Raw genomic sequence first — 27,814 nt, forward strand, 5'->3', positions numbered from 1 at the left:
CTGCACACCCCCTACTGGAGATGTGCCCATATTGGAAATTTCCATCTGAATTCCCCTTATATCTTTTTATTTTTTATTTATTTTTTTAAAAATATATTTTATTGCCGAACCGGTTTGGCTCAGTGGATAGAGCGTCAGCCTGTGGACTCAAGGGTCCCAGGTTCGATTCCGGTCAAGGGCATGTACCTTGGTTGCGGGCACATCCCCACTGGGGGGCGTGCAGGAGGCAGCTGATGGATGTTTCTCTCTCTCTTTTTTTTTTTTTTTTTTTTTTTTTTAATATATTTTATTGATTTTTTACAGAGAGGAAGGGAGAGGGACAGAGAGTTAGAAACATCGATGAGAGAGAGACATCGATCAGCTGCCTCCTGCACACCCCCCACTGGGGATGTGCCCGCAACCCAGGTACATGCCCTTGACCGGAATCGAACCTGGGACCCTTCAGTCTGCAGGCCGACGCTCTATCCACTGAGCCAAACCGGTTTCGGCTGGATGTTTCTCTCTCATGGATGTTTCTAACTCTCTATCCCTCTCCCTTCTTCTCTATAAAAAAATCAATAAAATATATTAAAAAATAAAAATAAAAATATATTTTATTGATTTTTCACAGAGAGGAAGGGAGAGAGATAGAGAGTTAGCAACATCGACGAGAGAGAAACATCGATCAGCCGCCTCCTGCACATCTCCTACTGGGGATGTGCCCGCAACCCAGGTACATGCCCTTGACCGGAATCGAACCTGGGACCTTTGAGTCCGCAGGCCGACGCTCTATCCACTGAGCCAAACCAGCCTCGGCATCTTATATCTTTTTAAAAGAAAATATATTTTATTGATTTTTTTATAGAGAGGAAGGGAGAGGGATAGAGAGTTAGAAACATCGATGAGAGAGAAACATCAATCAGCTGCCTCCTGCACACCCCCTACTGGGCATGTGCCCATAACCAAGGTACATGCCCTTGACCGGAATTGAACCTGGGACCCTTCTGTCCGAAGGCCAACACTCTGTCCGCTGAGCCAAACCAGCTAGGGCCCCCTTATATCTTAAGATTTGTATTTTCAAACAGAACTTTTCCTAGATCAGGAAGGAGGAAATAAAACTGTCTTTGTTCTCACATGACATGATTGTCCATGTCGAAAATCTGAAAGACTCGACAAAGAAAACTATAATAATAAGTGATTATAGCATGGTTGCAGGATATAAGGTTAATATGCAAAAGTCAGCAGCTCTCCCTGGTACCAGCAATGAATGAGTGGAATTTTAAATTAAAAATACAATCAAATGAAATCTGTGACCTTGGATTAGGCAAAGCCATTTTAGATAAGATGTTAAAAGCACAAGCAATGGAAAAAGAGATAAATTGCACCTTAGATGTATATTACTAAGTGGAAGAAGCCAATCTGAAAAGGCTACATTCTCCGTGATTCCAACTAGACTGTATGACATACTGAGTAAGAAGAAGACAGGAAAAAGATCAGTGGTTGCCAGGTATTGGGGTTTAGAAGGAGGGATGAATAGGCAGAGAACAAGGTTTTTAGGGCAGTGAAAATACTCTGTATGGCACCATAAGGATAGCTGCCTGTCATTTGTCTAGACACACAGAATATACAACACCAAGAGTGAACTATAAAGGAAACCACGTACTTGGGGTGATTATGTTGTGTCAATGTAGCTTCATCCTTTGTAACAAATGTATCATTCTGGTGAGAGATGCTGATAATGGAGTCTATGGATGTGTGGGAGCTGGGGGTATATGGGAAATCCTCAATTTCGCTGTGAACCTAAAACTGCTCTGAAAAAATAATCTTAAAAAATTAGTTAGCCCTAACCGGTTTGGCTCAGTGGATAGAGCGTCGGCCTGTGGACTGAAAGGTCCCAGGTTCGATTCCGGTCAAGGGCATGTACCTTGGTTGCGGGCACATCCCCAGTAGGAGGTGTGCAGGAGGCAGCTGATGGATGTTTCTCTCTCATGGATGTTTCTAACTCTCTATCCCTCTCTCTTCCTCTCTGTAAAAAATTAATAAAAATATATATTTTTTAAAAAGAGTTAAACAGTTCAAGCAGAGAGAACAGTATGGATTCATCCCTAGAAGGTGAAAGCAAAGTTCATGTTTTGCAATGTCTTGGTGTAACTTTTCACTAGTCAAAGAAGCAAGTAAAAGAGCATAAGGGGTCAGAATGTGGTGGAGTTTTCAAGACTTACACCTGGAGAACGTGACCAATGAAGTAGGCATAAAATGAACTGATTAGCCTAAAAATGAGCATGGAAGAATATAGTTAACGTTTATTAAGCATGCTATATGCAAGGCTGTCTTCTAAGCCCTTTACATGAGTTAATTTCATCTCCAAACAAGCCAGTGTTGTAGATATTATTAAAGGGTGTCCCAAAATTCACGCAAGGAGTAATTTTGATAGAAAACACAGGTTTATAATTAAAAATTATAAATCTTTAATTGATTCATAAAGTATACAGTATAGGGTTATATATGGAATAGCATATCGGGTAAATGGCCTCCACGGCTTTGCTGGCACATATGCACTCTTTTGTTGAAATTTTCCATGACCAAAATTCGGCTGCTCAGGCAATAACAGTTAATGGTGCTCGCTATCGCAACACGATAATCCAATTTTTTGTGCCTAAATTGCAAGATATGGATGTGGACGACATGTGGTTTCAACAAGACGGTGCCACATGCTATACAGCCCGAGAAACAATTCAATTACTGCATGAGTCATTTCCTGGTCGTGTAATTTCCCGTTTTGGTGATCAGAATTGGCCGCCCAGATCATGCGATTTAATGCCATTGGACTTTTTTCTTGGGGGTTTTTTGAAGTCTAAGGTTTATGCCAACAAGCCCACTACCACCCATGCCTTGAAGGAGGAAATTGCGCTGTATCAACAAAATTCAGCCACATTTATGCAAAACGGTCATGGAAAATTTCAACAAAAGAGTGCGTAATGCCAGCAAAGCCGTGGAGGCCATTTAACCGATATGCTATTCCATACATAACCCTATACTGTATACTTTATGAATCAATAAAAAATTTACAATTTTTAATTATAAACCTGTGTTTTCTATCAAAATTACTTGTTGTGTGAATTTTGGGACATCCTTATTATCCTGTTTTACAGGAGAGTCAGTTGAGACATTTGTCCAGAGTATGCAGCTTTTTCAATCACCAAACTGTCCAACTGCTTCAGGGTACATATGTGTGGGAAGCTTTAATCAACAGAAGCTGAAAACAGGAGACTCATACTTGGCTTGCATAGTGCTTTTTAAAATGTTGACTTAGCTGCCAGTGTTTAAAAATCAGAACATTTCACATAAAGATGCAGCTTTTCTTTTTTTAAAAAAATATATTTTATTGATTTTTTTACAGAGAGGAAGGGAGAGGGATAGAGAGTTAGAAACATCCATGAGAGAGAAACATCCATCAGCTGCCTCCTGCACACCCCCTAACTGGGGATGTGCCCGCAACCAAGGTACGTGCCCTTGACCAGAATCGAACCTGGGACCTTTCAGTCCGCAGGCCGACGCTCTAGCCACTGAGCCAAACTGGTCAGGGCGATGCAGCTTTTCTTGAGAAACTGGAAGATGTGGCCATGCCTGGCATCCCAAGGGGCTTTAATTTGGCTGATTTTGCTCTCGCTCTCTCTCTCTTTCTCTCTCTTTCTCTTTTCTTTACTGGAACACTTCACGAATTTGCAGATCATCCTTGCGCAGGGGCCGTGTTAATCTTCTCTGTACGGTTCCACTTTTAGTATGTGTGCTGCCAAAGCAAGCACTGATGTTGCTCTCTTTAAGTGTGTGTGGGCATGTACTCTCCAGTTCACAATACACCGCAGTCCCCCTCCCTGTCATGTCCCAGACCTTGAGACTTCATGCCAATCCTGGTTTGTTTATGTTGATGCCCGCTGGCTCCTGTTGGCCTGAGATCAACCCGTAGGGAACCGAGGCTTGTGTTTAGGAAACCTTTGCCCTTTCCTAGCAATCCTGGACTATTTCCCTATTTTGTAATCTGAGTGGATTCAAGATACACTGTACAAAGAAAAAACTTGACCAATTAGACACATGGGCTAAAAAAAAAAAAATAAAAAAAAAAATAGGCCTGTCAGGTTTTAAACTTGGGTACTTGGGACTATGATGCTACTGTTGATGAGTATTGTTGAACATGTATAAAAATATCTTATTTTACTCATGCTTTTCCCTCCCACAGGCCTCATTAAATCCAAAGATACAAGCATGCAGCTTAAGTGATGGGTTTATCATTATAGCCGACCAGTCAGTGATACTGCTTGACAGTATTTGTAGATCGCTTCAGTTGCACCTTATATTTGGTAAGTTTAACATACTGTAAAGCAATAAAATAAATCGGAAGCCATGTATTTGCTACCAATTTCTACTGCAATGCCTTTTCTTTATTACCTCTAAGACTCAAAATTGGACTAATTTCAAGACATTAATCTTGAGTGCCTTTTTTGTGCTGAGTTATTAGACTCAAAAGATATTGGGGTGAACCCTTCTCAGTAGGTCTAAGGCAGTGGTTCTCAAACTGTGGGTTGTGACCCCTTTGCAGTCAAACGACCCTTTCACAGGGGTCGCCTAAGACCATCCTGCATATCAGATATTTACATGACGATTCATCACAGTAGCAATTTATTACAGTTATGAAGTAGCAACGAAAATAATTTTATGGTTGGGTCACAACTTGAGGAACTGTATTTAAAGGGCCGGAAGGTTGAGAACCACTGATCTAAGGGGAAACATACAGGTAAAGCTACAATTTACTTTACTGGCATGGCTTTTGTATTACAATACAGTAGGAAACAGTTGAACCCAGTTGTGTTCAGGTATCTGAATCTTGTACATAATTCCAGTATCATCAACAGATATTTGAATATTTTTAGAATGTGTAGCACTATAAAAAGCTTTTTCAATACTTATGACTTCTTCTTTGAGTTAAAGAGCTTTAAATATATGCAAATATAGACTTAAGAGTAAATTAAGAGATAAGTGATTGTGCTGGAAAACAGGTGAAAATATTGTGAAAGGTTTTTCTGAAAATGTGAGAGGAAGATGATGGTTAAAGTGTTTGCATAAGAACTGAGACGACTGAAAAGAAATCCAGGCATGCTTGTGAGAACACAATCTTGATCACACTATGGAGGCAAGACGCTCCTATTTTGTGGGATCTTACCAATTCTACCCTGATGGGTCCACAAAATTCACAATTTCACCAGTGAAGTCATGGGCTGTGTTAGTGTCTGATACATTTGTAGAAGGTACTTCTACTGAGCCCGGCTGGTGTCCCTCAGTGGCTTAGGGTCGATCTATAAACCAGGAGGTCATGGTTCAATTCCTGGGCAGGGTTGCGGGCTTGATCCCCTGGTGGGGGGCGTGCAGGAGGTAGCCTATCGATGATTCATTGATGTTTCTCTCTCTCCTCTCCCTTCCTCTCTGAAATCAATAAAAATATATATTATTTTAAAAGACACTGCTACTGAATAATTTCAATTCTTAAGCAGTTTACATGCTACTGCTTTTATTCCTTCCCCTTCCCCTCTCAGCCTCCATTTCACTCCTCTAGGCCTCTTGCTGTTGCACAAACAAGAACTTCACCTCCTTCAAGTCTTTGTTCATATCTCACCTGAGCACTCTAATTAATACCGCGCCGTGCATGGCTCCTCTGAGCTCTTTCCCTGTTCTACTTTTTCTTTTTTTCCAGAGAATTTATCACCATCTTACATGCCACATAATTTTATTATGCTTATTATTTATCATCTTTATTATTGCCTTAAAATTTGAGCTCCATGAAGATGAGACTCACATTCTCAACTGTGCAGAAGGCCTAGAGCAATGCTTAGCACAGAAGCAGTTCAGTAAATATTTGTTGACTGATGAAGAGTCAGTAGCATTCTTTTCTACTTTGATTACAAATTTTTTAAAAAACATTTAAACAAAGCTTGAACAGTTGACTTGTAATGACAGAACGAATAATTTTTTGTTTTGAAAACAAACATTTTCAAAGGTAGGTAGTAACTTCAATTTCAAATTTTCAGATACGCAAGTGGATGTAGTTGGCTTATGTCAAGAAGGACAGTTCCTATTGGTTGGGGAGAGGAGTGGCAACTTACATTTTATCCATGTGACGTCCAAGCAGACCTTGCTCACTAACGTAAGACCCTATTTTGTTTTTCATTTCTTTTATCTAAATTCTAAATGATCTCTTAGACAACTAAAAACTTGAGCAAAGCAAGACTTAATTTGTGTTTTAAATTAAAAGAATAATGTTGCTCTTATTTAAATTTAAGAATCATGCCTTAGAAACATATGAAGTAAATGCCAAATTGTAAAATTAAGCTTTGCGAATATTCTTAGTATGCTTGTTCAAAATGGTTTTTCATTTTAAAACTAAAATGTTTGGCAGTTATTGCTAATGATAATCGATAGCTCTGTGATTTTAAAGAATAAAATTCTTGATTATATTTCTCTGGGCTTAATCTTATATGAAATTAATTTGCAAATAGGCTTTTGTTCAGAAAGCTAACGATGAAGATCAGTGTACCTACCGAACTCTTGTTATTGAGAAAGATGGTTCAAGTGAAGGTAAGTTTTTTGAAATATTTTATGTCTTCTAATACCCAATCAAAAAACCAGATTTATAGTAAATGAATTATGTAAATTCATTATTATGCTACCTACACAGTGTTAAATTTTCTAGTAATGTGATCAATATTATTGTAAGAAACAAGTTTTTATTGTAGTTTCTTTCAGAGACTTACATGTACTTTTCCTAAATATAATATTCTAAACTAATTTTTACAGTTGTGAGAGTTCAATAGATCAGTAAGGAGACATTATATTCTTTAAAAAAAAATTTTTTTTGTGGGTTCCAGCATATTTGTCATAGTTCCATTTCAACAAATGTTACCTGAACCTTAATTAATTAATTAATTAATTAATTTTTAATATATTTTATTGATTTTTTACAGAGAGGAAGGGAGAGGGATAGAGAGTTACAGACATCGATGAGAGAGAAATATCGATCTGCTGCCTCCTGCACACCCCCTACTGGGGATGTGCCCGCAACCAAGGTACATGCCCTTGATCAGAATTGAACCTGGGACCTTTCAGTCCACAGGCCGACGCTCTATCCACTGAGCCAAACCGGTTAGGGCTAATTTATTTTTATATATCTGAGGTTTTTTTGTTTTTTCTTTCTAGGAAGTGAAGTTTGCTTTATAAAAGCTTCACAGGAGCTAACATTGTTTTTGCAGTTCTTTGTAATTAAGTTTTACCTGTATTATTATTATTTGATGATTAGAATTTAAATGAGCAAATTAACGTATTTTTAAGCTAGGTTCAGATCCTGGCTTAAACTTTATATTCACGTACTTTTAGAGAAAATGGATTGGTTTTATTTTTATAGGTACCTATTATATGCTGCTGCTTACAAACAATGGATTTTTTTATATTACAAACATTCAGCTTGTAAAAATTCAGCAAGGTAAGTAATGTATTATTTTCTTATTATTGATTTACGGCGATATTTTTTACTAGTCCTCCAGGTGAATTTTTAAATGTTCTCTTTAAGAATATTATTTTAGTTCAATTACATTCTATATGATACTGAATATACCTTTTAAGTATTTGTAATATACTTATTCTGCACTGTTAGGGCTGCAACAGAATCTGAAGAAATATAATTTGTTTATAACCTCCAAGAAGATTACAGCTTAGTTGGGGAGACAAGACATACACTAGCGTATTGATAAATGCTTTTTTAATTTTTTAATTACTTATAAGCATTTATTGAACTTTCCTCCCTCCGTGTGGCTTCAAGCTGCCAGGACATGGGCCCCACCAACTTAAAAATCTTCTCAGCTCTTCTGCTGAAGAATGTGGCCTTCACCGTGACAGGCTGCTGTGGGAGCCTTCCCTCCCCCCGGCTTTGTAATAGCTGATGGAATCACTTCATTGATAGGAGCAGCTCCTGCCTTGTTTTTGGCAGCATTTGCAGGGCTGCTCACTGACCAAGGTCCACACTTGACGAAGGTTGACAGTGGGCAGAAGCTCTGTGTCCTCCCTAAGTCGTAATGCCTCATACCAACTTTCCCAGAGTAACTTGGGTGATATTTGTTGAAGTTGATCCTGTGATGATGATGCAAGCCAGCAGCATAAACTCGGCCTCCCGGCTGCTTCTGGTGCTTGCCAACGGGGCCACAGCTGTGGCTCACAAGGCCCCATGGTGTCCAGATCTTCTTCAGTCTGGATAGCACGTTGGTGGCCGAGATGCAAGACGGAGCGATAAATGCTTTTTGATGGAATGAATGAACCCAGAAACAGAAATGACTAAATAAGTATTAACAATATAGTTAACAAAACTAACTTAACAGTAACTCACTATGTGCTAAGTGAATAGTGTGGACCATACATCCCTCTGAGCTAAGAGAGATTGAAGAATTGTTTGGGGGCATGTATTCAACAAATATATATTTTTAAATCTACTATGTGCCAAAAATGTGCAACGTCTGGGGAATACAACAAGTTTTAAGGTACATACCTCTCCAGTTCAACGAAAGAGGAGTCAAATAAAGTAGCTCTTCCAAAACGTGCAAAGTGATGACTTCACAGGTAGGACTTCAGAGCTTGAATAGGACAGTTGGAGCCTATTTTAATAGAAGACCCTTTCAATGGGAACGGAAAGGAAGGGAACGTGTAGGAACCGTAAGGCAGCCTGGTGGGTGGTCTGGGCACAACGGGTCACAGTTTATATCGTTGGTCAAGGGCAAAACTGAAAAGTCACCACTGTCGTATTAATTTCTGACCAGTGTTTTTCTCACTAGACTGCATGTAATTTCACTTTGACCCAAAGGGGGCGATTTGTATGTGCTGTACAGGTTAATACTACAAGTTTAGCCTGCTTTCTCTTTTTCATACAGCGATTGAAAATGTAGACTTCAATAAAGCAAAAAAGGTAAGAAAATAAAATTGCCTTATCTTCTTAAAACTTAGACTTCATGAAAATTGAGTGTTTCTGGATATAATTGTCTACTGGTTGAACTTTTGGGAATTAGCATGATATAACATATTAATAACATTTCCGTTTTTATAAAAATATAATTCATTGGTTTAAAAAGATTTTTATCAATCTTTTCAAGGCATTTGGACTGTGGAGCCTATGTATAACATTCTTATTTTTTAAATTTTGCAGTTACAAGGACAAATCAAGTCCAGTTTCATTTCTACTGAAAAGTATCATACTCTTGGTTGTCTGAGTCTTGTGGCTGGAGATTTAGCAAGCAAAATCCCTATGATCATTGGGGTAATAATTCTTTTTATAAAATGTTTGTTTTTTGTTTCCGAAATGTTTTTTCATTAAAACATTATTTTGATTAAATTACAAATTGATTTGTGATGTGTACCGGTAACAGAAATAGGAATTATAAAATTAAGTTCACAAAATTAGTAAGTAAACCTAAGTTTCTATATTGAAAAAATACTGCATCTTTATTTTCATAAATCTCTACCTGAAATTTATGATTTCTTTTAATTATGAATGTAGACAAAAACAACAACAAATAAAACCTCTACTATTATATTTAAGGAGTAGGCAAAGATTCAGAGTAATTACAGCATTTAACACCTTTTTTAAAATATATATTTTATTGATTTTTCACAGAGAGGAAGGGAGAGGGATAGAGAGTTAGAAACATCGATGAGAGAGGAACATCGATCAGCTGCCTCCTGCACACCTCCTACTGGGGATGTGCCCGCCACCAAGGTACATGCCCTTGGCCAGAATCAAACCTGGGACCTTTCAGTCCGTAGGCCGACGCTCTATCTACTGAGCCAAACCTGTTAGGGCACATTTAACAACATTTTTACTTGCCAAATTTACATGCGAAGTTAAAGTTTACCCCATGGCCAGCCAGTGTGGTTCAGTGGTTGAGCGTCCACCCATGAACTAGGAGTTCACAGTTCGATTCCTGGTCAGGAGACGAGTTGCAGACTCCATCCCCAGTGAGGGGCGTGCAGGAGGCAGCTGATCAATGATTCTCTCTCATCATTGATGTTTCTATCTCTCTCCCCGTCTCTCTTCCTCTCTGAAATCAATAAAAATATATTAAAAACATAAAATAAAGTTTAGCTCATGTCTTTAGAGTGAGTTGCCTGAATATACATACTCCTTATTAAATATTTGTGCGAACACAACAGATACCAGCAGCTCACTGTCCTTTTCATTCTGTTCTGTTGAAAATAAAGAGAGGAACTACAAGATGAAAGCGAGTTGGGTTTGAATATATTAGTATATATTTTGAAATTAGTAATGTGTACAACTTAGGTGTTTCCACTTTGAGAAGAATGCAGCTCTAAGAATGAAATTTGCAACTGACCTACTGTTGTCACTTCTGTAGGGAACTGGTAATTGCGCAATCTCCAAATGGGAGCCAGATCCGCTCAAGAAAGAAATGACAGTTAAGAATGTTATTGATGCAGAGATTATTAAAGGTAAAATAAGTTAATTAAACTACTTTTGGTATTTATTAGTGATTTCTAATGTTCATGTCAATATTCTGAGTCTGGCTTTTGGGTCCTTGACCAAACCTCTCTTTGAAATGAGGCAGATTAAATTGATAATTTTCCACATACATGACTTTTTCTTGATATGTTACCTTTGTTACTCTTTTTTTTTTTTTTTTTTTTTGGAGGTTTTACATTTTAGTGATCATCTAAAAAATATAGAAACAGGAATAAATGAGAATGGGAACTTTTTGTCCATAAATATTACTTTACTATTTAAACATAGCTATATGTAACGCAGAATATAATCCTTATACACCTTGCTTTCTCTTTTGTAGGTGCAAAGAAGTTCCAGCTGATAGATAATCTGCTTTTTGTTCTTGATGCTGATGTATGTTTTTGACATTTCTCCTTTCATGTTTCCCCTTCGTATTGTGTTTAACACCAAAAATGTTGTCAGACTTACAAAGACACTGACCTTAGCCAGGGTGGATGAAATACTGTCTTGTGTATTACGCTATATATATGTTTATATATATATAGACATATATATATCCATCCTGAAATGGAAATCTTTAGTCATTAAGAAGACGTGTCAATGAAATGTCTCTCTTGCAGAATGTGCTGAGCTTATGGGATATTTACACTCTAATTCCCATATGGAACTGGCCCTCTCTTCATGTAGAAGAGTTCCTTCTTACCACCGAAGCAGATTCGCCTTCTTCAGTCACGCGGTACGTTGTGATGCTGGTAGTGCTTGCCCTTCTGTTAGGACCAGGTTTCTTGCCCGGTTCTGATCTCATCATTCACTATATATCGCATTCTAAGTAGCACTGTGAACAGACCGACAGGGTAAAGACCATGTCATTGTTGGCCAAGCTTATTGAGAACAGGCAATACGAACCTTCAAGTGATTGTGTTAGAGTGTCTGTCCAAAATAAATAAGCCAACAGGCAAACAAAGGAAATTTGCATCTTGCTTGAGTTATGCATTCAGATTAAAAATGACTCATAAAAAAGAAGAGTGTCAGTCTTCTGAACCATAATGTGTAGAAATCAAGTTCAATGTCATCTGTGTATGAATTTTAAATTTTATGCAGAATGTCACTTTGACTTAGCTTACAAATCTTATGTGATTCACTTAACCCTTCTTTTCTCTTTTAGGCAAGGGATTACAAATCTCAAATTAGTAGCTCTGACATCTACTAATAAGAAGGTACTTGAAAATTTGTTTCACGTTGTCTTTTCATATTATGTGGTAGAAATAGCATTAATATAAAAGTAATTGTTAGGTAATGCTCACAACATATTAGCTCTTAGTTCATGCAGACCCCTCACAAATAAGAAATAACCCTGCAAGAGTTCTTTTTTTCCTGTTTGAAAAATATGGATATAAATCCCAGTTCTACATTTTAGTTGGGGCATTTTAGGAATAAAATGTCCACAAGAGAATGTTTATTAAAGTGACTCCTGCCCGGCCAGGGTGGCTCAGTGGTTGAGCATCAACCTATGAGCCAGGAGGTCACAGTTCAATTTCTGGTCAGGACACTTTCCTTGGTTTTGGGCTCGATCCCCAGTAGAGGGCGTGCAAGAGGCAGCTGATCCATGATTCTCTCATTGATGTTTCTATCTCTTCCTCTCCCTTCCTCTCTGAAATCAATAGAAATATATTTAAAAATAAAGTGACTCTTACATAGTTCTGACACTGAAGGATTACATTCACCTTAAATACAGATTGTAGAATGGACTTGAACTATGTGGATTTTCATTCTTCAGATTTGGAAGGTGGGATGGAACATAATTTTATATGTAACATTTACGTAATACAGTAACAGACTCAAAATTAGTTTTCCCATGTTGCTCTGTACCAAGTGTTTTAATCTGTGTCCTTGATTGTAAAGTGCTGGCTTGTGCTCGGAGGTTTATATTGACCTACTAAATTAATTGCTCTACTTTTTTTTTCCCAGATGAAAAATTTCATGGTCTATTCATTACCTATGATGGAAATACTGTACTCTTTGGAAGTATCTGGTGTTTCTTCTCTGGTCCAAACAGGAATTAGCACAGTAAGTTGATGTACATTTTGAACTACTTTATATTTAAATAATTAAGAATAAGCTAAGCCTGAGTGGAATTTAGTGGAATACCTGAGTAGATCACAGGTTTATAACTATATTTATTGTTATCATATATCCTCAAATACATTTGCTCAAGGTCAGTCTTCATTTTAAAAAAAGAACAGAAAATTAATCAAATAAAATATCAGTCAATGGCACATTCCATTTTCTTGTGTCTTCACAAGAAATTTAGATGATAACGAGGCAGGGAGACATTGTTTTTATTTAATTTTTAACTGTGATCTTTAAAAACATTTTTAATTGCCCACATCATGACCTATCACCCCTAAGTACTTCAGCAGGTATCTTCTGCAACACAGTTATCACACTTAAAAAATTTAACTATTATGAATTATACCATCCAAATTCAAATGCTATCAATTGTGGCAAAGCTATTTTTTTTTAAGCTATATTTTTTTCTGATCCAGGATCCAACCAAGCATCATGTATCGGATTTTGTTGTATGGTAACATGGTAGTCTACTTAAATCTGAACCTTTCCCTAATCTTTTTTGTCTCCTACGATATTGACATTTTTTGAGTCCTAGGCTGCTGTGTTATAAAATATCCCTCTATTTCAGTGGTTCTCAACCTGTGAGTCACGACCCCTTTGGGGGTTGAACGACCCATTCACAGGGGTGCCTAAGGCCATCGGAAAACACATATAATTACATATTGTTTTTGTGATTAATCACTATGCTTTAATTATGTTCAATTTGTAACAATGAAATTGGGGGTCACCACAACAGGAGGAACTGTATTAAAGGGTTGCGGCATTAGGAGGGTTGAGAACCACTGCTCTATTTGGATTTGTTTGTTCCGTCATGATTAGGTTCATGCTAATCTTTTTTGGCAAGAACACTGCATAGGAACATTGTGTCCTAGCTGCATTACATTAAGGGGCTCATGTCTGTTTGTCCTGCTTTGGTGTTGTTACATTTGATGACATGGTTAAGGCGGCGATGCCAGATTTCCATTGTAAAGGTACCTTTTGCCCTTTGTATGTAGTAAGTTGTTTTTGTGGTGTTACTTTGAGACTACGGGAATATTCTTTTCCCCAACAGTTTTCCCAGTGATTTTAGAATTCCATTGATAGATAACTTTTGCCTAAACCAGTTGTTACTCTAGTAACTATAAAATGAATTAATTCTGACCCTACCGGTTTGGTTCCGTGGATAGATGATAGGCCTGCAGACAGAATGGTCCTGGGATCGATTCTAGTCGAGGGCACGTCCCTCAGCTGCAGGATCTTCCCCCGGTCTTGGTCAGAGCTTGTGCAGCAGGCAACCAATCGATGTGTTTCTGTCACATCAATATTTCTTTGTCTTTCCCTCTCTCTTCCACTCTCTTAAAAATCAATGGAAAAATATCCTCAGGTGTGAACTAAAAAATAATAATAAAAATTTTTAAAAAATGAGAAAACTCCTGTTACTATTTTAAAAAATGAATGAATTCTGTACATTAACTTTAGACATGTTTTTGTTATTGTTGTAGGATACCATATACCTTCTGGAGGGAATTTGCAAAAATGATCCAGAGTAGGTCATGCTTTGTTTCATCAGATAAGTTGTTAAATAACAGCTAAGTTAAATTTTACTTATTAATATGACTGACAAATGCACTTAGAATGAAAACTTTTTTTCAGGCTCTCTGAAGACTCAGTCTCTGTCTTAGTACTCAGATGTCTTACAGAAGCTTTACCAGAAAACAGGTAACTTCTCATTTTCTTTTAACCCTTATCCCTTAATGAAAAGCTTAAATCCCGCGATTAATAAAAATTTTACCGAAATTTCCCCCCCCACTTCACAGATTGAGTCGGTTACTTCACAAACACAAATTTGCTGAAGCCGAGAGCTTTGCCATTCAGTTTGGGCTGGATGTTGAGGTAATCACTCGTGAATTTATTTGTTCATTGAAAAACATTTTTTTTTCATGTACCAGATGCTAGAGAGACAGCATTTTTGGCTTCAAAGTACTTGATGTGGCATGTTTATATTACAGCTTGTTTACAAGGTGAAATCAAATGATATATTGGAGAAACTCGCTCTGAGTTCTGTGGACACCGGTGAGCAGACAGAATGGCAGAAACTTGTAGATGAGGCTAAGGAGACGCTACGTAAAATCCAGGTGTGTTTTCCCTGCCATGTGTTAGGGTGTCTGGATTGACAGATGGGTCCACGTTAGGTCACCTCACCATGTCTGGCATTTATGCAACAGGACGATGACTTTGTGGTGAATTACTGCTTGGAGGCTCAGTGGATAACCTATGAAACAACCCAGGAAATGCTAAGTTATGCCAAAACCAGGGTACGTTTTCATAACATTTAAAACGTGTTTGTCTTATGCAAAACAAATAATTTCAAAAATAACGAGTTCTTTTTCTATCATAGGCCTTTTAAAAAGTGTATTTTTGCTGTTGACTGTTCTCCATGACCTTTGAACACCACTGCTAGTTATATTCCTTAAAATCCAGGTGTAACAGATGGGCAAAATGTTGTGAGCTTCTTTCATAAAACGCATTGCTTTTTAAGATAGGTCATTTCTTTATTGTTCACTGTTTATTTCAAAGTTGGATGCAATTTTATTTTTAGAGAGAATTTTTCCTTTAATTCACAAAAATACTCATCTTTCATGAAAAACCTAACAGCAGATATTCTAACTGTGTTTCTTGTTCATCTTAGCTTTTGAAAAAAGAAGACAGAACTGTTCTTGTCTATTCTTATGGCTTAAAAGAGGTAATTACATTATATTTATGGATTAATTTTCGAGTGAATATGCTTTACAGTCAGGCACCACTTAATGGTCCTGAGAAATGTGTCGTTAGGTGATGTGGTCATTGTGCGAACACCACAGAGTGCCCTTACACAGACCTAGATGGTACAGGAGCATTGGAGCTCTTGCTCCCTGGCATACGTCATCGGTTTGGCTCAAATAAATTCTTAAAAAATTAAAAAAACACACACCACAAAACCCTAGGCGCGGTACAGTCTACTAGATCGTATAGCCTGGCCTGTTGCTCCTAGACTACACCCTGTGCAGCATGTTACTGTTCTGAATACTGGAGGCCGTCTTAACAGCAACAGTGAGTATTTGCGCCGTATCTAAACATAGGAAATGTGCAGTAAAAATACTGTATAAAAGATAAAAACCAGTACCTCTATAGGGCACTTTCCATGGGTGGAACCTGCAGGATTAGAGGTTGTTCTGGATGAGTCAGTGAGTGAATGGTGATGAGTGTGAAAGGCTAGGACCTTACTGTCCACCACTGTGGACTCTAGAAACACGGCACAGTTAGGCTACATTAGAGTATAAAACAACATGAGATGAAATCAAGCACAAGAGAAAATGATGCAATCGGGAGCTGCAGTAAACACAGCATGGATGAGGTTGCTGCTGGCAGAATGTGGCATACTGCTTTACAGAAAACTTTTTTTCCCTTTTTCTTGAACTTATTGGGGTGACACTAGTTAACAAAATTATACAGGTTTCAGGTGCACAATTCCTCATCACATCATCTGTACACTGGATTGTGTATGTGTGCTCAAGTCAAGTCTCCGTCACCATTTATGCCCCCTATGCCCGCCTCCAGCTCCCCCACCCCTCCTTCCCCACACTGTTGTCCATGTCCTTGAGTTTTTCCTCTTTTTTTTCCCCTCAATGCCTCCACCACCCCCCCACTCAGCCTCCCAAGCCCCCCACCCCATAGCTGTCAGCCTGCTCTCTATCTATGGGTCTGTCTCTCTTTGGCTTGTTAGTACATTTTGTTCATTAGATAGCACATATGAGAGAGATCATATAGTACTTGTCTTTCTCTGACTGGCTTATTTCATTTAACATAATGCTCTTCAGGTCTCTCCATGCTGTCGCAACGAGTAAGATTTATTTTTTTTTATTTTTTTTACGGCCAAGTAGTATTCCATTGTATAAATGTACCACAGGTTTTGAACTACTCATCTACTGATGGGCACTTGGTGCAGCAGACTTTTGTTTTAATATGTTTCATTGATTTTTAGAGAGAGGAAAGGAGAGAGATAGAGATAGGAACATCGATGAGAGAGAGGAACATCATTGATTGGCTGCTTCTGCACTACACCCACTGGAGACTTGAGTCCACATCCCGAGCATGTGTCCCGACTGGGAATCGAACTGGCAACCTCTTGGTTCCAGGGTTGATGCTCAACCGCTGAGCCACACCAGCCGGGTGCCAGCTGTTTTTAGATAAGTAGAAAGAGTACACTAACAATAAAAAGTAAGTATAGTAAATACATAAACTAGAAACATAGTCATTTATTATCATCAAGTATTATGTATTGTACCTAACACATGTACTGTATTTCCGTATGAGTGGCAGTGCAGTAGATTTCTTTCCACCAGCGTCACCACGAATATGTGGGTAATGCTTTGCACTATGATGTCACGAGGCTATAGGAATTTTTCAGTGCCATCATAATCTTACAGGACCACCATCGTATGTGTGGTCTGTCATTGACTGAAACATTATGCAGCTCATGACTGTATGTTTTTCAATTAGAGATAGGCCTGTAGTATTTTTCAAGAGTAACTTTAATAACCAAATAGAGGGTTATTTTGAGGTCAAATGAAATTATTTAGATAAATCATTTTTTGCATAGTGCCTGGCACCTGTTAAGCCTGCAAATAAATGTCAACTGTAATGATGATTGTTATGATACAAAAAGTGTGTGTGTGTGTACATGTGCGTATATATTTTTTAACTCTCAAAGTAAATTTTTGGTATAATCTAGCTAGGTTTCACCCTGAGGGCATTTATAAATTAGTGGAAAACTAATTGCTTTTTTAGGCACCCACAATTAATGTGCAAATGGCTTCCTCTCTTTTGCAGCTTTATTGTATTGAATGTGATTGGAAATGTTTCCTTTATTCCAACTCTTTTTTGTTTTGTGTTGAAAGGCAGTCATACTTATGGGAATCGACAGGATGAGGCTTGTGTAAGCCTTCTCCAACAGAAGGTCTAATTTTAATATTACTGCACACAGCACGCAGATGATCGATTATTACTTTTTAGGTTCTAAGGGCTCATGAAAAATTGACTACTTTTTATGGAGCATTTGGACCAGAAAAATTCAGGTGTGTGCATACCTCCTTTTTAATGTTTAGATTGTGAATTAGATTTAAATTTGGAATGTCGTAAGAGATACAATATTGCTACGAATGAATTATGTTTCTGAGGATGGAAAATATTTGCCCCTGCTAAGCTTTAGGCAGTTCCTCCATCATGTGTGGGAATTGATACATTGGAAAGGCAAATTTAAATGCATATAGCTTTTGCCTTAGCAATTTCACGTCTGGAAATAGATTTTATTAGATGTACTAATGTGTGCACCAAGAATACTATTATTTACAAGTATAACTACCCTAAAGATCACACAAGTGTGTTTGTCAGGATAAGTGAAAATGAAGGCAAGATTTATTTTTTCATCGTGGCTAGTCATTTATTCCAGTACTCTCATTAAATGACGTACATTTTCACTGCCAATTGAAATGTTCCCTTAATCATATGCTAAAAATCTCACATGAGTTTAAGTCTATCTCTGGGCTTTAATTGTATTCAATTGATCTCATCTCCCTATTTGATACACTCACCAGTATCAAATAGTTTTAACTTAGGTAGTTTTTATTTTTATTTTTCAGGATTTGGAAGGCTATTTTCTCATGGTTGTATTTTTTTTTTTCTTTTGTATGATATTTGAAATCAGAATCAGCTTACGCAGTTTACAGAAATCTTACTTTTATTTTAATTGGGAATGTGCTGAACCTAACATCTATTTGGGGAGAAACAGCATCTTAACAATATTGAATCTTCCTAGTTAAGGACAGTATGTGTCTTTCTACTCATTCTCTCCTGTTTTTTTTTTTTTATGTTCCTGAGTGGTATCGATTTACTCGTCTTTATATAAATTTTGTACTTTTTTTGTTTAAATTTTGTTTTATCTTTTTTTCTCTACTGTTACAAATGGGACTTTTTCCCCTCATATTTTCAAAAGAACATAGAGAAGTATTAAAATTAATTTTCACCCAGCTGCCTTACTGAATTTATTATTCATGGCAATATTTCAATTGCTCTGTTCTTTACAAGTATATAATTATATATTTGAATAATGATAATTTTGCCTCATTTTTCCCCCTTCCCTAAGGTGATTGACTGGTGCTTATAAAGTAATAAATAATGGTGGTTAATAGGTATTCTTGCTCCTGACATTATTGGAAATGCTTGTATGAATTTTTTTAAGTACAGATAGTATGTAAAGAAAACTCTCATTCCTTTAAAAATTAAAAATGGAAGCTTGTGTATTTAGTCATTATCTCAGGAAGGACCTGCAAGAAGAGACATGACTTCCAGAGACAATACCGGAGGCTCATAGGTCAGAGATAAGAAGGAAATTTACTTTTCACTGTTTAATCTTTGGAACTTTTTAATAACTTTTTTTGGGGGGGAAACTAGTTAAAATGCATAGTGATATCCACTTGTAACTAATAACCTTAATATATATATATATATATATATATATATATTTTTTTTTTTTTTTTTTTTCCTTAATATATTTTTTAAACTAGTAACTTTTTTCCTCTCTTTGACTTTGCAGTGGTAGTTCTTGGATTGAATTTCTGAATAATGAAGATGACCTTAAGGATATTTTTTTGCAGCTACGAGAAGGAAACCTTGTTTGTGCACAGTACCTTTGGCTTAGACATCGGGTAATAAGTTTTGCTTTTTTTTTTTCTTTCTTAATGGCTTTATAACCCCTAAGATAGGTGATTGAATCAGTGCTGGGAACGAACAGGGTGGCAAATGCAACTTGGCAATGGGATGTTTTCACATTGATAAAATATGACCTTTCCCAGAGTAAACTATTCTGTGATGATATTAACTCAGAGGAAATATTATAAAGATAATACAGGCCCGGTACACGAATTCATGCACAGGTGGGGTCCCTCGGCCTGGCCGGCAATCGGGGCCCATCAGGGCCGGCTGGCTGTGGGAGGTTGGCTGGCCACAGGTGGTTAGCTGTGGGAGTGCAATGACCATGAGGGGGCAGCTCCTGCGTTGACCATCTGCCCCCTGATGGTCAGTGCACATCATAGTGACCGGTCAACCAGTCGTAATGGTCACTTAGGCTTTTATATATATAAATAATAGGAGCTTACTCTATCTCATCAATCAGAGTCTAATTAACTCCTAAAACTTAGCTCAAAAACAACATTTGATTAAGTGATTTATTGATGGGCTTTTTAAAAACATTTATCTTTATTGTTGAAGGTATTACAGATTTCCCCTTTTTCCTCCACTACCCCCGACCGTGGGCTTTCTTCTGTAGCACTGGTAGAGAAGGTATTCCTATTGCAGACCAGATTGTGGTAAAGGGAAAATTGTTGGCATATAAAGTTTGGTCCAAAAAGGAGTTTTCTGGGTGTGATGTCATCAGTGGACACATTGCTAGGATCTGTATTGTCACCTCCAATTACATTTTCCTTGGAAGGCCACCCATACCAGTTCCTCTGCCACTTAATTTGTTATTTGGAATTTTCTGTCATGAGATTCATGAAATTTGTGGCTCCCGGCTCAAATCATTTATCTAGAGTAAATCACCTTTGATGCTCGTCAAAATAGTAAAATAATTCTTGGAATGACTTCCTAAGAGGCCTTTCCTTTTGGGGAGGCTGTCAGTTTCAATTTGGCAGATAAACCTTAATTTCTCACTCTGTATGGTTTAGGCAAACTTTGAAAGCAGGTTTGACGTGAAAATGCTTGAGAACTTGCTCAACTCGATTTCTACACCAGTCTCTCTGCAAAAGCTCTGTCCCTGGCTTAAAAATGACGTGATCCCGTTTGTCAGAAGGATTGTACCGGATGGACAGGTGAGTCGCCTTTAGTATTTCCACTTTTGGTGACTCAGTTTTATTTTTTACATCATATCATTGAACATTAAGTCACATAACACCAGTTAGTTCATTTTACTGTCTCTTTTGAAAGATTATCATGGATGTTTTAAGTTATTTTGGTGATTAAGTAATTGAGTATTATATTTTTAAATAATATATCTATTTCAGAAAATTCTTGCAAAATGGTTGGAGCAAGCAGCCAGGAACCTTGAATTAACTGATAAGGTAATTTGTGTAATTAGCATTGAAAATGCATTTAAGACTCTCCCAATGGCATAAATCATTATTTTTAATGGTTTGTAAAATTTTTTAAAGGCAAACTGGCCAGAAAATGGACTTCAATTGGCAGAGGTATTTTTTACAGCAGAAAAACCGGATGAGATGGGATTGGTGTCCTCCTGGCATTGGATTTCCTTGGTATGACATGGAAAACAGACTTAGTGATAAAACATTCATTCATGTTAAAGAGTTTGTCTCTATGTACTAGAAATATATCCATTTCTGCAATTTTCTGTTTTCTTTTCTTTGGATGGGTACTTTTAAAATCCACAAAAAGGAAAATTTCCCTTTTTTTTTCTTCCTGCTTTTTGTGTTATAACTTCAACCTATATTAATGCACTCTTTTTCTCTATTGAACTAACCAAAAGGGAAACAATATATATTTTACTTCTTATTTATTTTAGAGAGAAGAGAGGAAGGGAGAGAGAGAGGAAAAAAACATTGATTTGTTGTTCACTTATTAATGCATTCATTGGTTGATTCCTGTATGTACCCTTTTAGGGGAATCGAACCCACAACCTTAGTGTAGCAGGATGATACTCTAACCAATTGAACTATCCGGCCAGCGCCAGAAACAATATATAAACATACTCCTAAGTAGTATACTGGGGATTTTCTACCTTAGAAGCATTTCACATTGCTTTACAAAACAAACCTCACTAATGCGTTAGGATTTGTTTTCAAAGGCTATGTCAATCAGATTTACTTCTTAACAAGTGAGCTACTCCCAGTTCTGAATGCTTACCTTAGACATTTCAGCAGCCGGTATGGCTTAAATACCACTGAATTTTTTAAATGAAAATTGAAAAAAATCTGGGACTTTCCGGCTGTCTGAAAAATAAAGCAATGCTGAAAGGGAACTAAGATCAGGAATACTGATGTTAATTTGAATTTAATTAACTGAATTTATTGTTTGGCTTCTAAATTTCTTAAGTTCATTTCTTTTCCCCCTCAGGTCTAAAAACTAGAAAGCATACATTATATTGGGGGGGGGGGGGGCGGGGGGGGCGGAGGGAGTACATTCTTGTCTTTTAAAAATTTGTTGGTATGCCATAATTTTGTTTATAAACATATGCGACATCTCAGCTTAATCTCAACTCTGAAGTATTAAGTACTTAAGTATCAGAGGTATGACCTTACTTGAGGTTAAAATGTATGTTATGAAATTGAATTCTTTAAATTTCTTTAGCCCCAAAATAATAAATGTCCTCCTACTTTGTGATATAGCAGGTTCTTGTCAATGATACTTATTGATTATATACTGTTAAAAATAAAATGGGAATTTTTTATATGTTTCAAGCAGTGTATTAATGTATAAATCAACATATATATAGTGGTCATTATAATATATTTTTCTGCAGAAGAGCATTTTCTCTTTGCTATAAAACACTACTTTGTCTTTTCCCGGTTAATTGCCTTTTACCAATATTGAAAAGTCTGGTCCTTATATATAACTTTAAAAAATGTCTGGTCACACTCGAGCTGGTTTGGCTCAGTGGATAGTGCATCGGCCTGCGGACTGAAGGGTCCTGGGCTTGATTCCGATCAAGGACACATGCCCAGGTTGTGGGCTCAATCCCCAGTAGGGGAAGTGCAGGAGGCAGCCGATCAATGATTTTCTCTCATCATTGATGTTTCTATCTTTCTCTCCCTCTCCCTTCTTTCTCTGAAATCAATAAAAAATGTATAGTTAATAATAAAAAAAAAAGTTTGGTCACGATCAATACAGATAGGACATTGAGGGCCATCTAAATGATGTTTATGTACCTAAGTATATTACACTAATAATAATTTTCTATATTTTTAAGAAAGAAAATTTCAGATTTCTGTCAAATTCTGATCTGTTCATTTGTACTAGTCAATTAGTTAAAATCCTACAATATTTAAAGGCATAATTTGCAGGTTTCCTCTTATGTACATAATCATGGCAGTTTCACATTTTGTGTTAAATAATTCTGACCTTTTTGCATATTTCCCTCACACTTTTCTTTCGTATCCTTAACACCTCTATTCCAGAAGGATTATGAAAACACGGAGGAAGTGTGTCAGTTAAGGACCCTGGTAAATAACCTGCGAGAGTTGATCACATTGCACAGGAAATACAACTGCAACTTGGCCCTCTCTGATTTTGAGAAGGTAAAGGTCTAGGTTTATCAACGTTACTTTGTACTGGAGCCAGGATGAGTAAAGTTGGCATTTATACCGTCTTTTTTGGCATCCAGGAGAACACTACCACCATTGTGTTCCGAATGTTCGATAAAGTGTTGGCGCCCGAGCTTATTCCTTCCATCTTAGAGAAGTTTATCAGAGTTTACATGAGGGAACATGACTTGCAAGAGGAGGAACTCCTTCTCCTCTACATAGAGGTAACTTTTTCTTACGTCTAGTCTGATTTCTTGCATCTATGCAGTGTATGATTGCATTAAATTTCAATACGATGTATTATTAAGTCCTTTGAGTTAAACATTTAATGCTTTACCGTTAGGATTTGTGCAGATTATTGATTAAGAATGTGGGTTAACTCTGTTATTGATTGACTGGTAATCTTGAACAAAACAGGATAATATTAGGGCTTTCTACAAACGGTTATTGTGAGATAATAGGAACATGAGCTCTATAAATATTAGCAGTTATTTTTTTGTAGACATTAATAAGGTGCAGTAATCTTATTTATAGATTCTTCAAGAATGTTTCCTTCCTAAGTTTTCTGTACCATGTAAAACTGAAGGCCAAGGTTTTAGCAATTTTGTATTTTTTTACCATTGCTAACTAGTTTTTGTTTTTTCACACATTCATAAAAGTTATTTATATCTGTATGTGTGTTTTACTTTTTTGTTGTTGTTTTAAATTTAAAAATATATGTGCTTATCCCGCGTTAGGATTTATTGAAGAGATGTAGCTCAAAGTCCACGTCACTCTTTGAGACGGCCTGGGAAGCAAAAGCCATGGCGGTCATAGGATGTTTATCTGACACAGACGTGAGTACATAGTGACCATGCAGTTTCCTTTTCAGCACTGCAGCTTTTCTTAACACTGACTTTCTCGTCACAAGAGAATTTGTGTAGAATGGAAAAGGAATAGGAATAATTAAAAAACCACCCATAATTCTATTTTTTTTAATTATGAAAATTAAAAGGAAACATTTTCTTATTCCCACCCAAGAAGAACCACCATAGACAATTGGATGCATATGGTTTCTCAAACATAGAGAAATTTGAAAAATACATTACAATATGCCTTTATTTCTACTTCACTGTTATTAAGCACCATTATAAAATATGAATAAAAAAACTCATGAAAAAATATTTTTAAAGACAGTCTGTAGAAAGTAATAGAGTTATATGACTTAATTTCCAACAGAGAGAATATTTTTTTATATTTCATTGATTTTTTACAGAGAGGAAGGGAAAGAGATAGAGTTAGAAACATCGATGAGACAGAAACATCGATCAGCTGCCTCCTGCACATCTCCTACTGGGGATGTGCCCGCAACCCAGGTACATGCCCTTGACCGGAATCGAACTTGGGACCTTTCAGTCCGCAGGCCGACGACGCTCTATCGACTGAGCCAAACCGGTTTCAGCGAGAATATTTTTTTAAATATTAACATTGCCCTTTATGTGTGAAAATCGGAAAAAAGGTATACTTTTGCAGTCATACAGTAGATGTAGAACCTCTGCTACAGAGTTGGCAATGTCATGAATTTGCACGACCTCCCAGGCTACTCACTGCCCTGTGTGTGTCTTTGTAGCTCATATTCGATGCTGTGCTTAAGATAATGTACGCAGCCGTGGTTCCCTGGAGTGCAGCGGTGGAGCAGCTGGTGAAGCAGCACTTGGAAATGGACCACCCCAAGTAAGATTGCAGCCCACCAAGCAGCTTCGTTGGTGTTGGATAAACCTCGTGTGTTGAGTTGACAGTCATTTCTGGTGTTCTGCCCTTTACCGTGTCCCCTGGTATTTCATAAGAGAAGATAATCCATGTTAATACCAATAAATTTACATTTAGGGTCAAGTTATTACAGGAGAGTTACAAACTAATGGAAATGAAAAAACTTTTACGAGGCTACGGAATAAGGGAGGTGAACCTCTTAAACAAGGAAATAATGGTAAGTACAATGAGGAGTCTTTGGACCCCATTTCTAGGGCAATCTGGGAAATTTAATGAGAATTTCACGTTCTTCAAGGTAATAGAGTTAGGTTCTCCACTAACTTGCTTTTGTCAAACAGAATGTTAATAGGGCACTTAATTGTTTATTAGGGTAGAGAGGACAACAGATGGTAAATTAAGAAACTAAATGAATATATCAAATCATCACATTGTACACCTTAGATATATACTATGATTTTTCATTTATACCCCAATAAAGCTGGGGGAGGGGGAGTTGGGCAGGACTGTCATAAAAGTCAGAATGTAGCCCTAACCGGTTTGGCTCAGTGGATAGAGCATCGGCCTGCGAACTAAAGAGTCCCAGGTTTGATTCCAGTCAAGGGCATGTACCTTGGTGGCGGGCACATCCCCAGTAGAGGGCGTGCAGGAGACAGCTTATCCATGTTTCTAACTCTCTATCCCTCTCCCTTCCTCTCTGTGGAAAAATCAATAAAATATATATTTTTTTAAAAAGTCAGAATGTAAATTATTTTTTAATGTTTTTCATACAGCTTAGTTTCTTGCTGCCTTATCTTATTTTTTTAAATTTTATTTTTTAAATATATTGATTTTACAGAGAGGAAGGGAGAGTGATAGAGACTTAGAAACATCAATGAGAGAGAAACCGACCAGCTGCCTCCCACACGGCCCCCACTGGGGACGAGCCCGCAACCATGCCCTTGACCAGAATCAAACCCGGGACCCTTCAGTCCGAGGGCCGATGTTCTATACACTAAGTCAAACAGGTTAGGGCACTGCCTTATTTTAATGAATACTTTACCTTTCGAAGGGATGGTTTTTGGGTTCTCTGAGATTTTTTAACAAAGAAATTAATGTGTCTATTGTCTGTTTCAGAGGGTGGTCAGATACATTCTCAAACAAGATGTCCCAACCTCCTTAGAAGACGCTTTGAAGGTGGCCCAAGCCTACATGTTGCCTCCTGATGAAATCTACAGTCTGAGGGTTATAGACCTGATAGATAGAGACCAGGTGTGGATGTGTTACAGTGTCCTTTCTTCCGTGTGCTTTCTTTGTTAGCGAAACCCTTAAAAACTCAAAACCACCAAATTATCTACATAGATTAACACAAGATAAAATTATACCAAGATAAAAACACTGAATGTTAAGTTGACCCTGTTTTTCATATCTGTAGGTTCTGTAAAAGTGTTTTGTGAATAGCTAATGGGTTTTCACACTCTTTACTACTTAACAAAACTCAGATTCACGTCTTACGTTTTCTGTGGCACCCTTTGACTCCAGAATAGGTTATGGGCTTTTTATTTTTATTCAGAAGTGTCGTTATTTTTCTATAATTCAGTAAGCATAGAATTACAAAGTACAAAGAGTAGCATTTTAATTTAATTTCTTTGTTTGCTATCGTCAACAGAATGTTCATGTTTTTATCTTACCATAATCTAGTTTTCAAAATATCTTTTTTTTCTTTAAATAGAAAATGAGAAGTAAGTCCCAACTGTTTTTTGCACAAAGGTGTCAGCTGTTTTTTCTTCCTGTAAACGCTGTTTATAGGGTGAGGACTCTGTCCTTTTGCTGCGGTCTCTGCCCCCAGAGGAAGCTAAGAAGACTGCAGAAAGGGTCATTATATGGGCACGACTGGCAATGCAAGAAAAACCAGATGATTCTAAAGAGGTGAGATTTTCACTGAATAAAATGTAGATAAATCTAATTTTTATGGAGAGGAAGCAATAGGGTAAAAGTACAAATGTGAATATCTGCTTTTCTCACTGCTAGAATGGCGTAATATAAAAATTCCTGTGTCAATCAATGCACTACGTAGAAAAAAAGCCAGCTGGCCAGTGTTGCTCAGTGGTTGAGCATCAACCCATAAACCAAGAGGTCACCAGTTGGATTCCAGATCAGGGCACATGCCTGGGTTGTGGGCTCAATCCCCAGGAGAGGGCAGGCAGGAGGCAGCTGATTGATGTTTCCCTCTCTCTCTCTCTAAAAATCAATAAAAAACATTTTTTTAAAAAGAAAAAAAGCCATTTCAATAATAAAAAGTTAAGTTTCAAAAAAATTTAAAAAAATAAAGAAAAAAGCCACATAGGGCTGCTTTGGAGCTTTGGCTTGAGCCCACACTAAATGAATTAGGATTAATTGAAGTCTTTGTTTACTTAGGAGTTTCCCATCATGCCTTGCAGTATAAGCAGTTTTCCTCATTGTATGGGACATAGCCATTACTATCAAATGTCAGCCACAGAAACAGCATATAAATATAAATTATCTTAGAAGGTTGAAACTTAGAAACCATTTCGAGAGAGCCAGTTCACTTCTTTATAGAGATAAGGAACCTAATACCTAATTTATCCAGGGTAGCTGAGTTTTTTAAACCTTTAGAGATAGATACCTCCTAACCTGTCTCAGCAGTTCACAAAATTTTTTTACTTTTAGGGAAATGAGGTGTTTGTTTTTTGTGGGTTTTGGCGGGGGGGGGTGACGGACATTTCTTGGTTCCCCAGCTCTAGGAGAGGGAAAGGCAAAGGTAACTCGCGGGGGTGGGGGGCAGAGGGGGGAAGAAGAGCGAGACCTGAAATGCGGAAATGCACTGGGAGTGCCCCTGAGAGGGACTTTCCAGCAATTTTTTATTGCTTTTTCTGATCCCATTGTTTTCATGTGTTTGTTATGTGTGTGTACTACGAAAGTGGCAAATAAGGACGTAGGTTTCATTTTGCATCTTTCTCTTTAGGACAAGGCCTGGAGAATGTCTGTAGTGAAGACATCAGTAGACGTTCTTAAAGTGCTGTGCGATGTTCAGAGAGGTAATGCCTACCTCTGTCCCCCCACCTTGGCTTTGTTCTAAAGTTTATTC

The 27,814-nt window shown here is 37.4% G+C and overlaps 1 protein-coding gene and 1 non-coding gene across 2 annotated transcripts in view; one reads left to right on the forward strand and one right to left on the reverse strand.

Annotated features, from left to right (window-relative positions):
- Positions 1-27,814, forward strand: part of KNTC1 (kinetochore associated 1) — a 58,711-nt gene that overhangs the window by 391 nt on the left and 30,506 nt on the right. The window contains exons 2-31 of the mRNA XM_070400268.1: positions 4,217-4,337; positions 6,060-6,175; positions 6,528-6,606; positions 7,430-7,507; positions 8,943-8,977; positions 9,215-9,325; positions 10,419-10,512; positions 10,863-10,915; positions 11,143-11,258; positions 11,688-11,739; positions 12,491-12,589; positions 14,134-14,177; positions 14,285-14,350; positions 14,449-14,524; positions 14,641-14,766; positions 14,857-14,946; positions 15,321-15,374; positions 17,684-17,745; positions 19,263-19,374; positions 20,392-20,535; positions 20,728-20,784; positions 20,875-20,976; positions 22,855-22,974; positions 23,061-23,204; positions 23,718-23,816; positions 24,590-24,693; positions 24,847-24,946; positions 25,843-25,977; positions 26,515-26,634; positions 27,692-27,764. Coding sequence (XP_070256369.1) covers positions 4,217-4,337; positions 6,060-6,175; positions 6,528-6,606; positions 7,430-7,507; positions 8,943-8,977; positions 9,215-9,325; positions 10,419-10,512; positions 10,863-10,915; positions 11,143-11,258; positions 11,688-11,739; positions 12,491-12,589; positions 14,134-14,177; positions 14,285-14,350; positions 14,449-14,524; positions 14,641-14,766; positions 14,857-14,946; positions 15,321-15,374; positions 17,684-17,745; positions 19,263-19,374; positions 20,392-20,535; positions 20,728-20,784; positions 20,875-20,976; positions 22,855-22,974; positions 23,061-23,204; positions 23,718-23,816; positions 24,590-24,693; positions 24,847-24,946; positions 25,843-25,977; positions 26,515-26,634; positions 27,692-27,764 — 2,782 coding nt within the window. The remainder of the gene's footprint in view (positions 1-4,216; positions 4,338-6,059; positions 6,176-6,527; positions 6,607-7,429; positions 7,508-8,942; positions 8,978-9,214; positions 9,326-10,418; positions 10,513-10,862; positions 10,916-11,142; positions 11,259-11,687; positions 11,740-12,490; positions 12,590-14,133; positions 14,178-14,284; positions 14,351-14,448; positions 14,525-14,640; positions 14,767-14,856; positions 14,947-15,320; positions 15,375-17,683; positions 17,746-19,262; positions 19,375-20,391; positions 20,536-20,727; positions 20,785-20,874; positions 20,977-22,854; positions 22,975-23,060; positions 23,205-23,717; positions 23,817-24,589; positions 24,694-24,846; positions 24,947-25,842; positions 25,978-26,514; positions 26,635-27,691; positions 27,765-27,814) is intronic.
- Positions 3,679-3,785, reverse strand: LOC138998215 (U6 spliceosomal RNA). Its single transcript, XR_011469087.1, has one exon. It is a non-coding gene; the product is annotated as a U6 spliceosomal RNA (small nuclear RNA).

This window comes from Myotis yumanensis, unplaced genomic scaffold (assembly GCF_028538775.1).
Source record: "Myotis yumanensis isolate MYYU_CA2020_CCGP unplaced genomic scaffold, mMyoYum1.0.hap1 SCAF_19, whole genome shotgun sequence".
Taxonomy (NCBI): Eukaryota; Metazoa; Chordata; class Mammalia; order Chiroptera; family Vespertilionidae; genus Myotis; species Myotis yumanensis.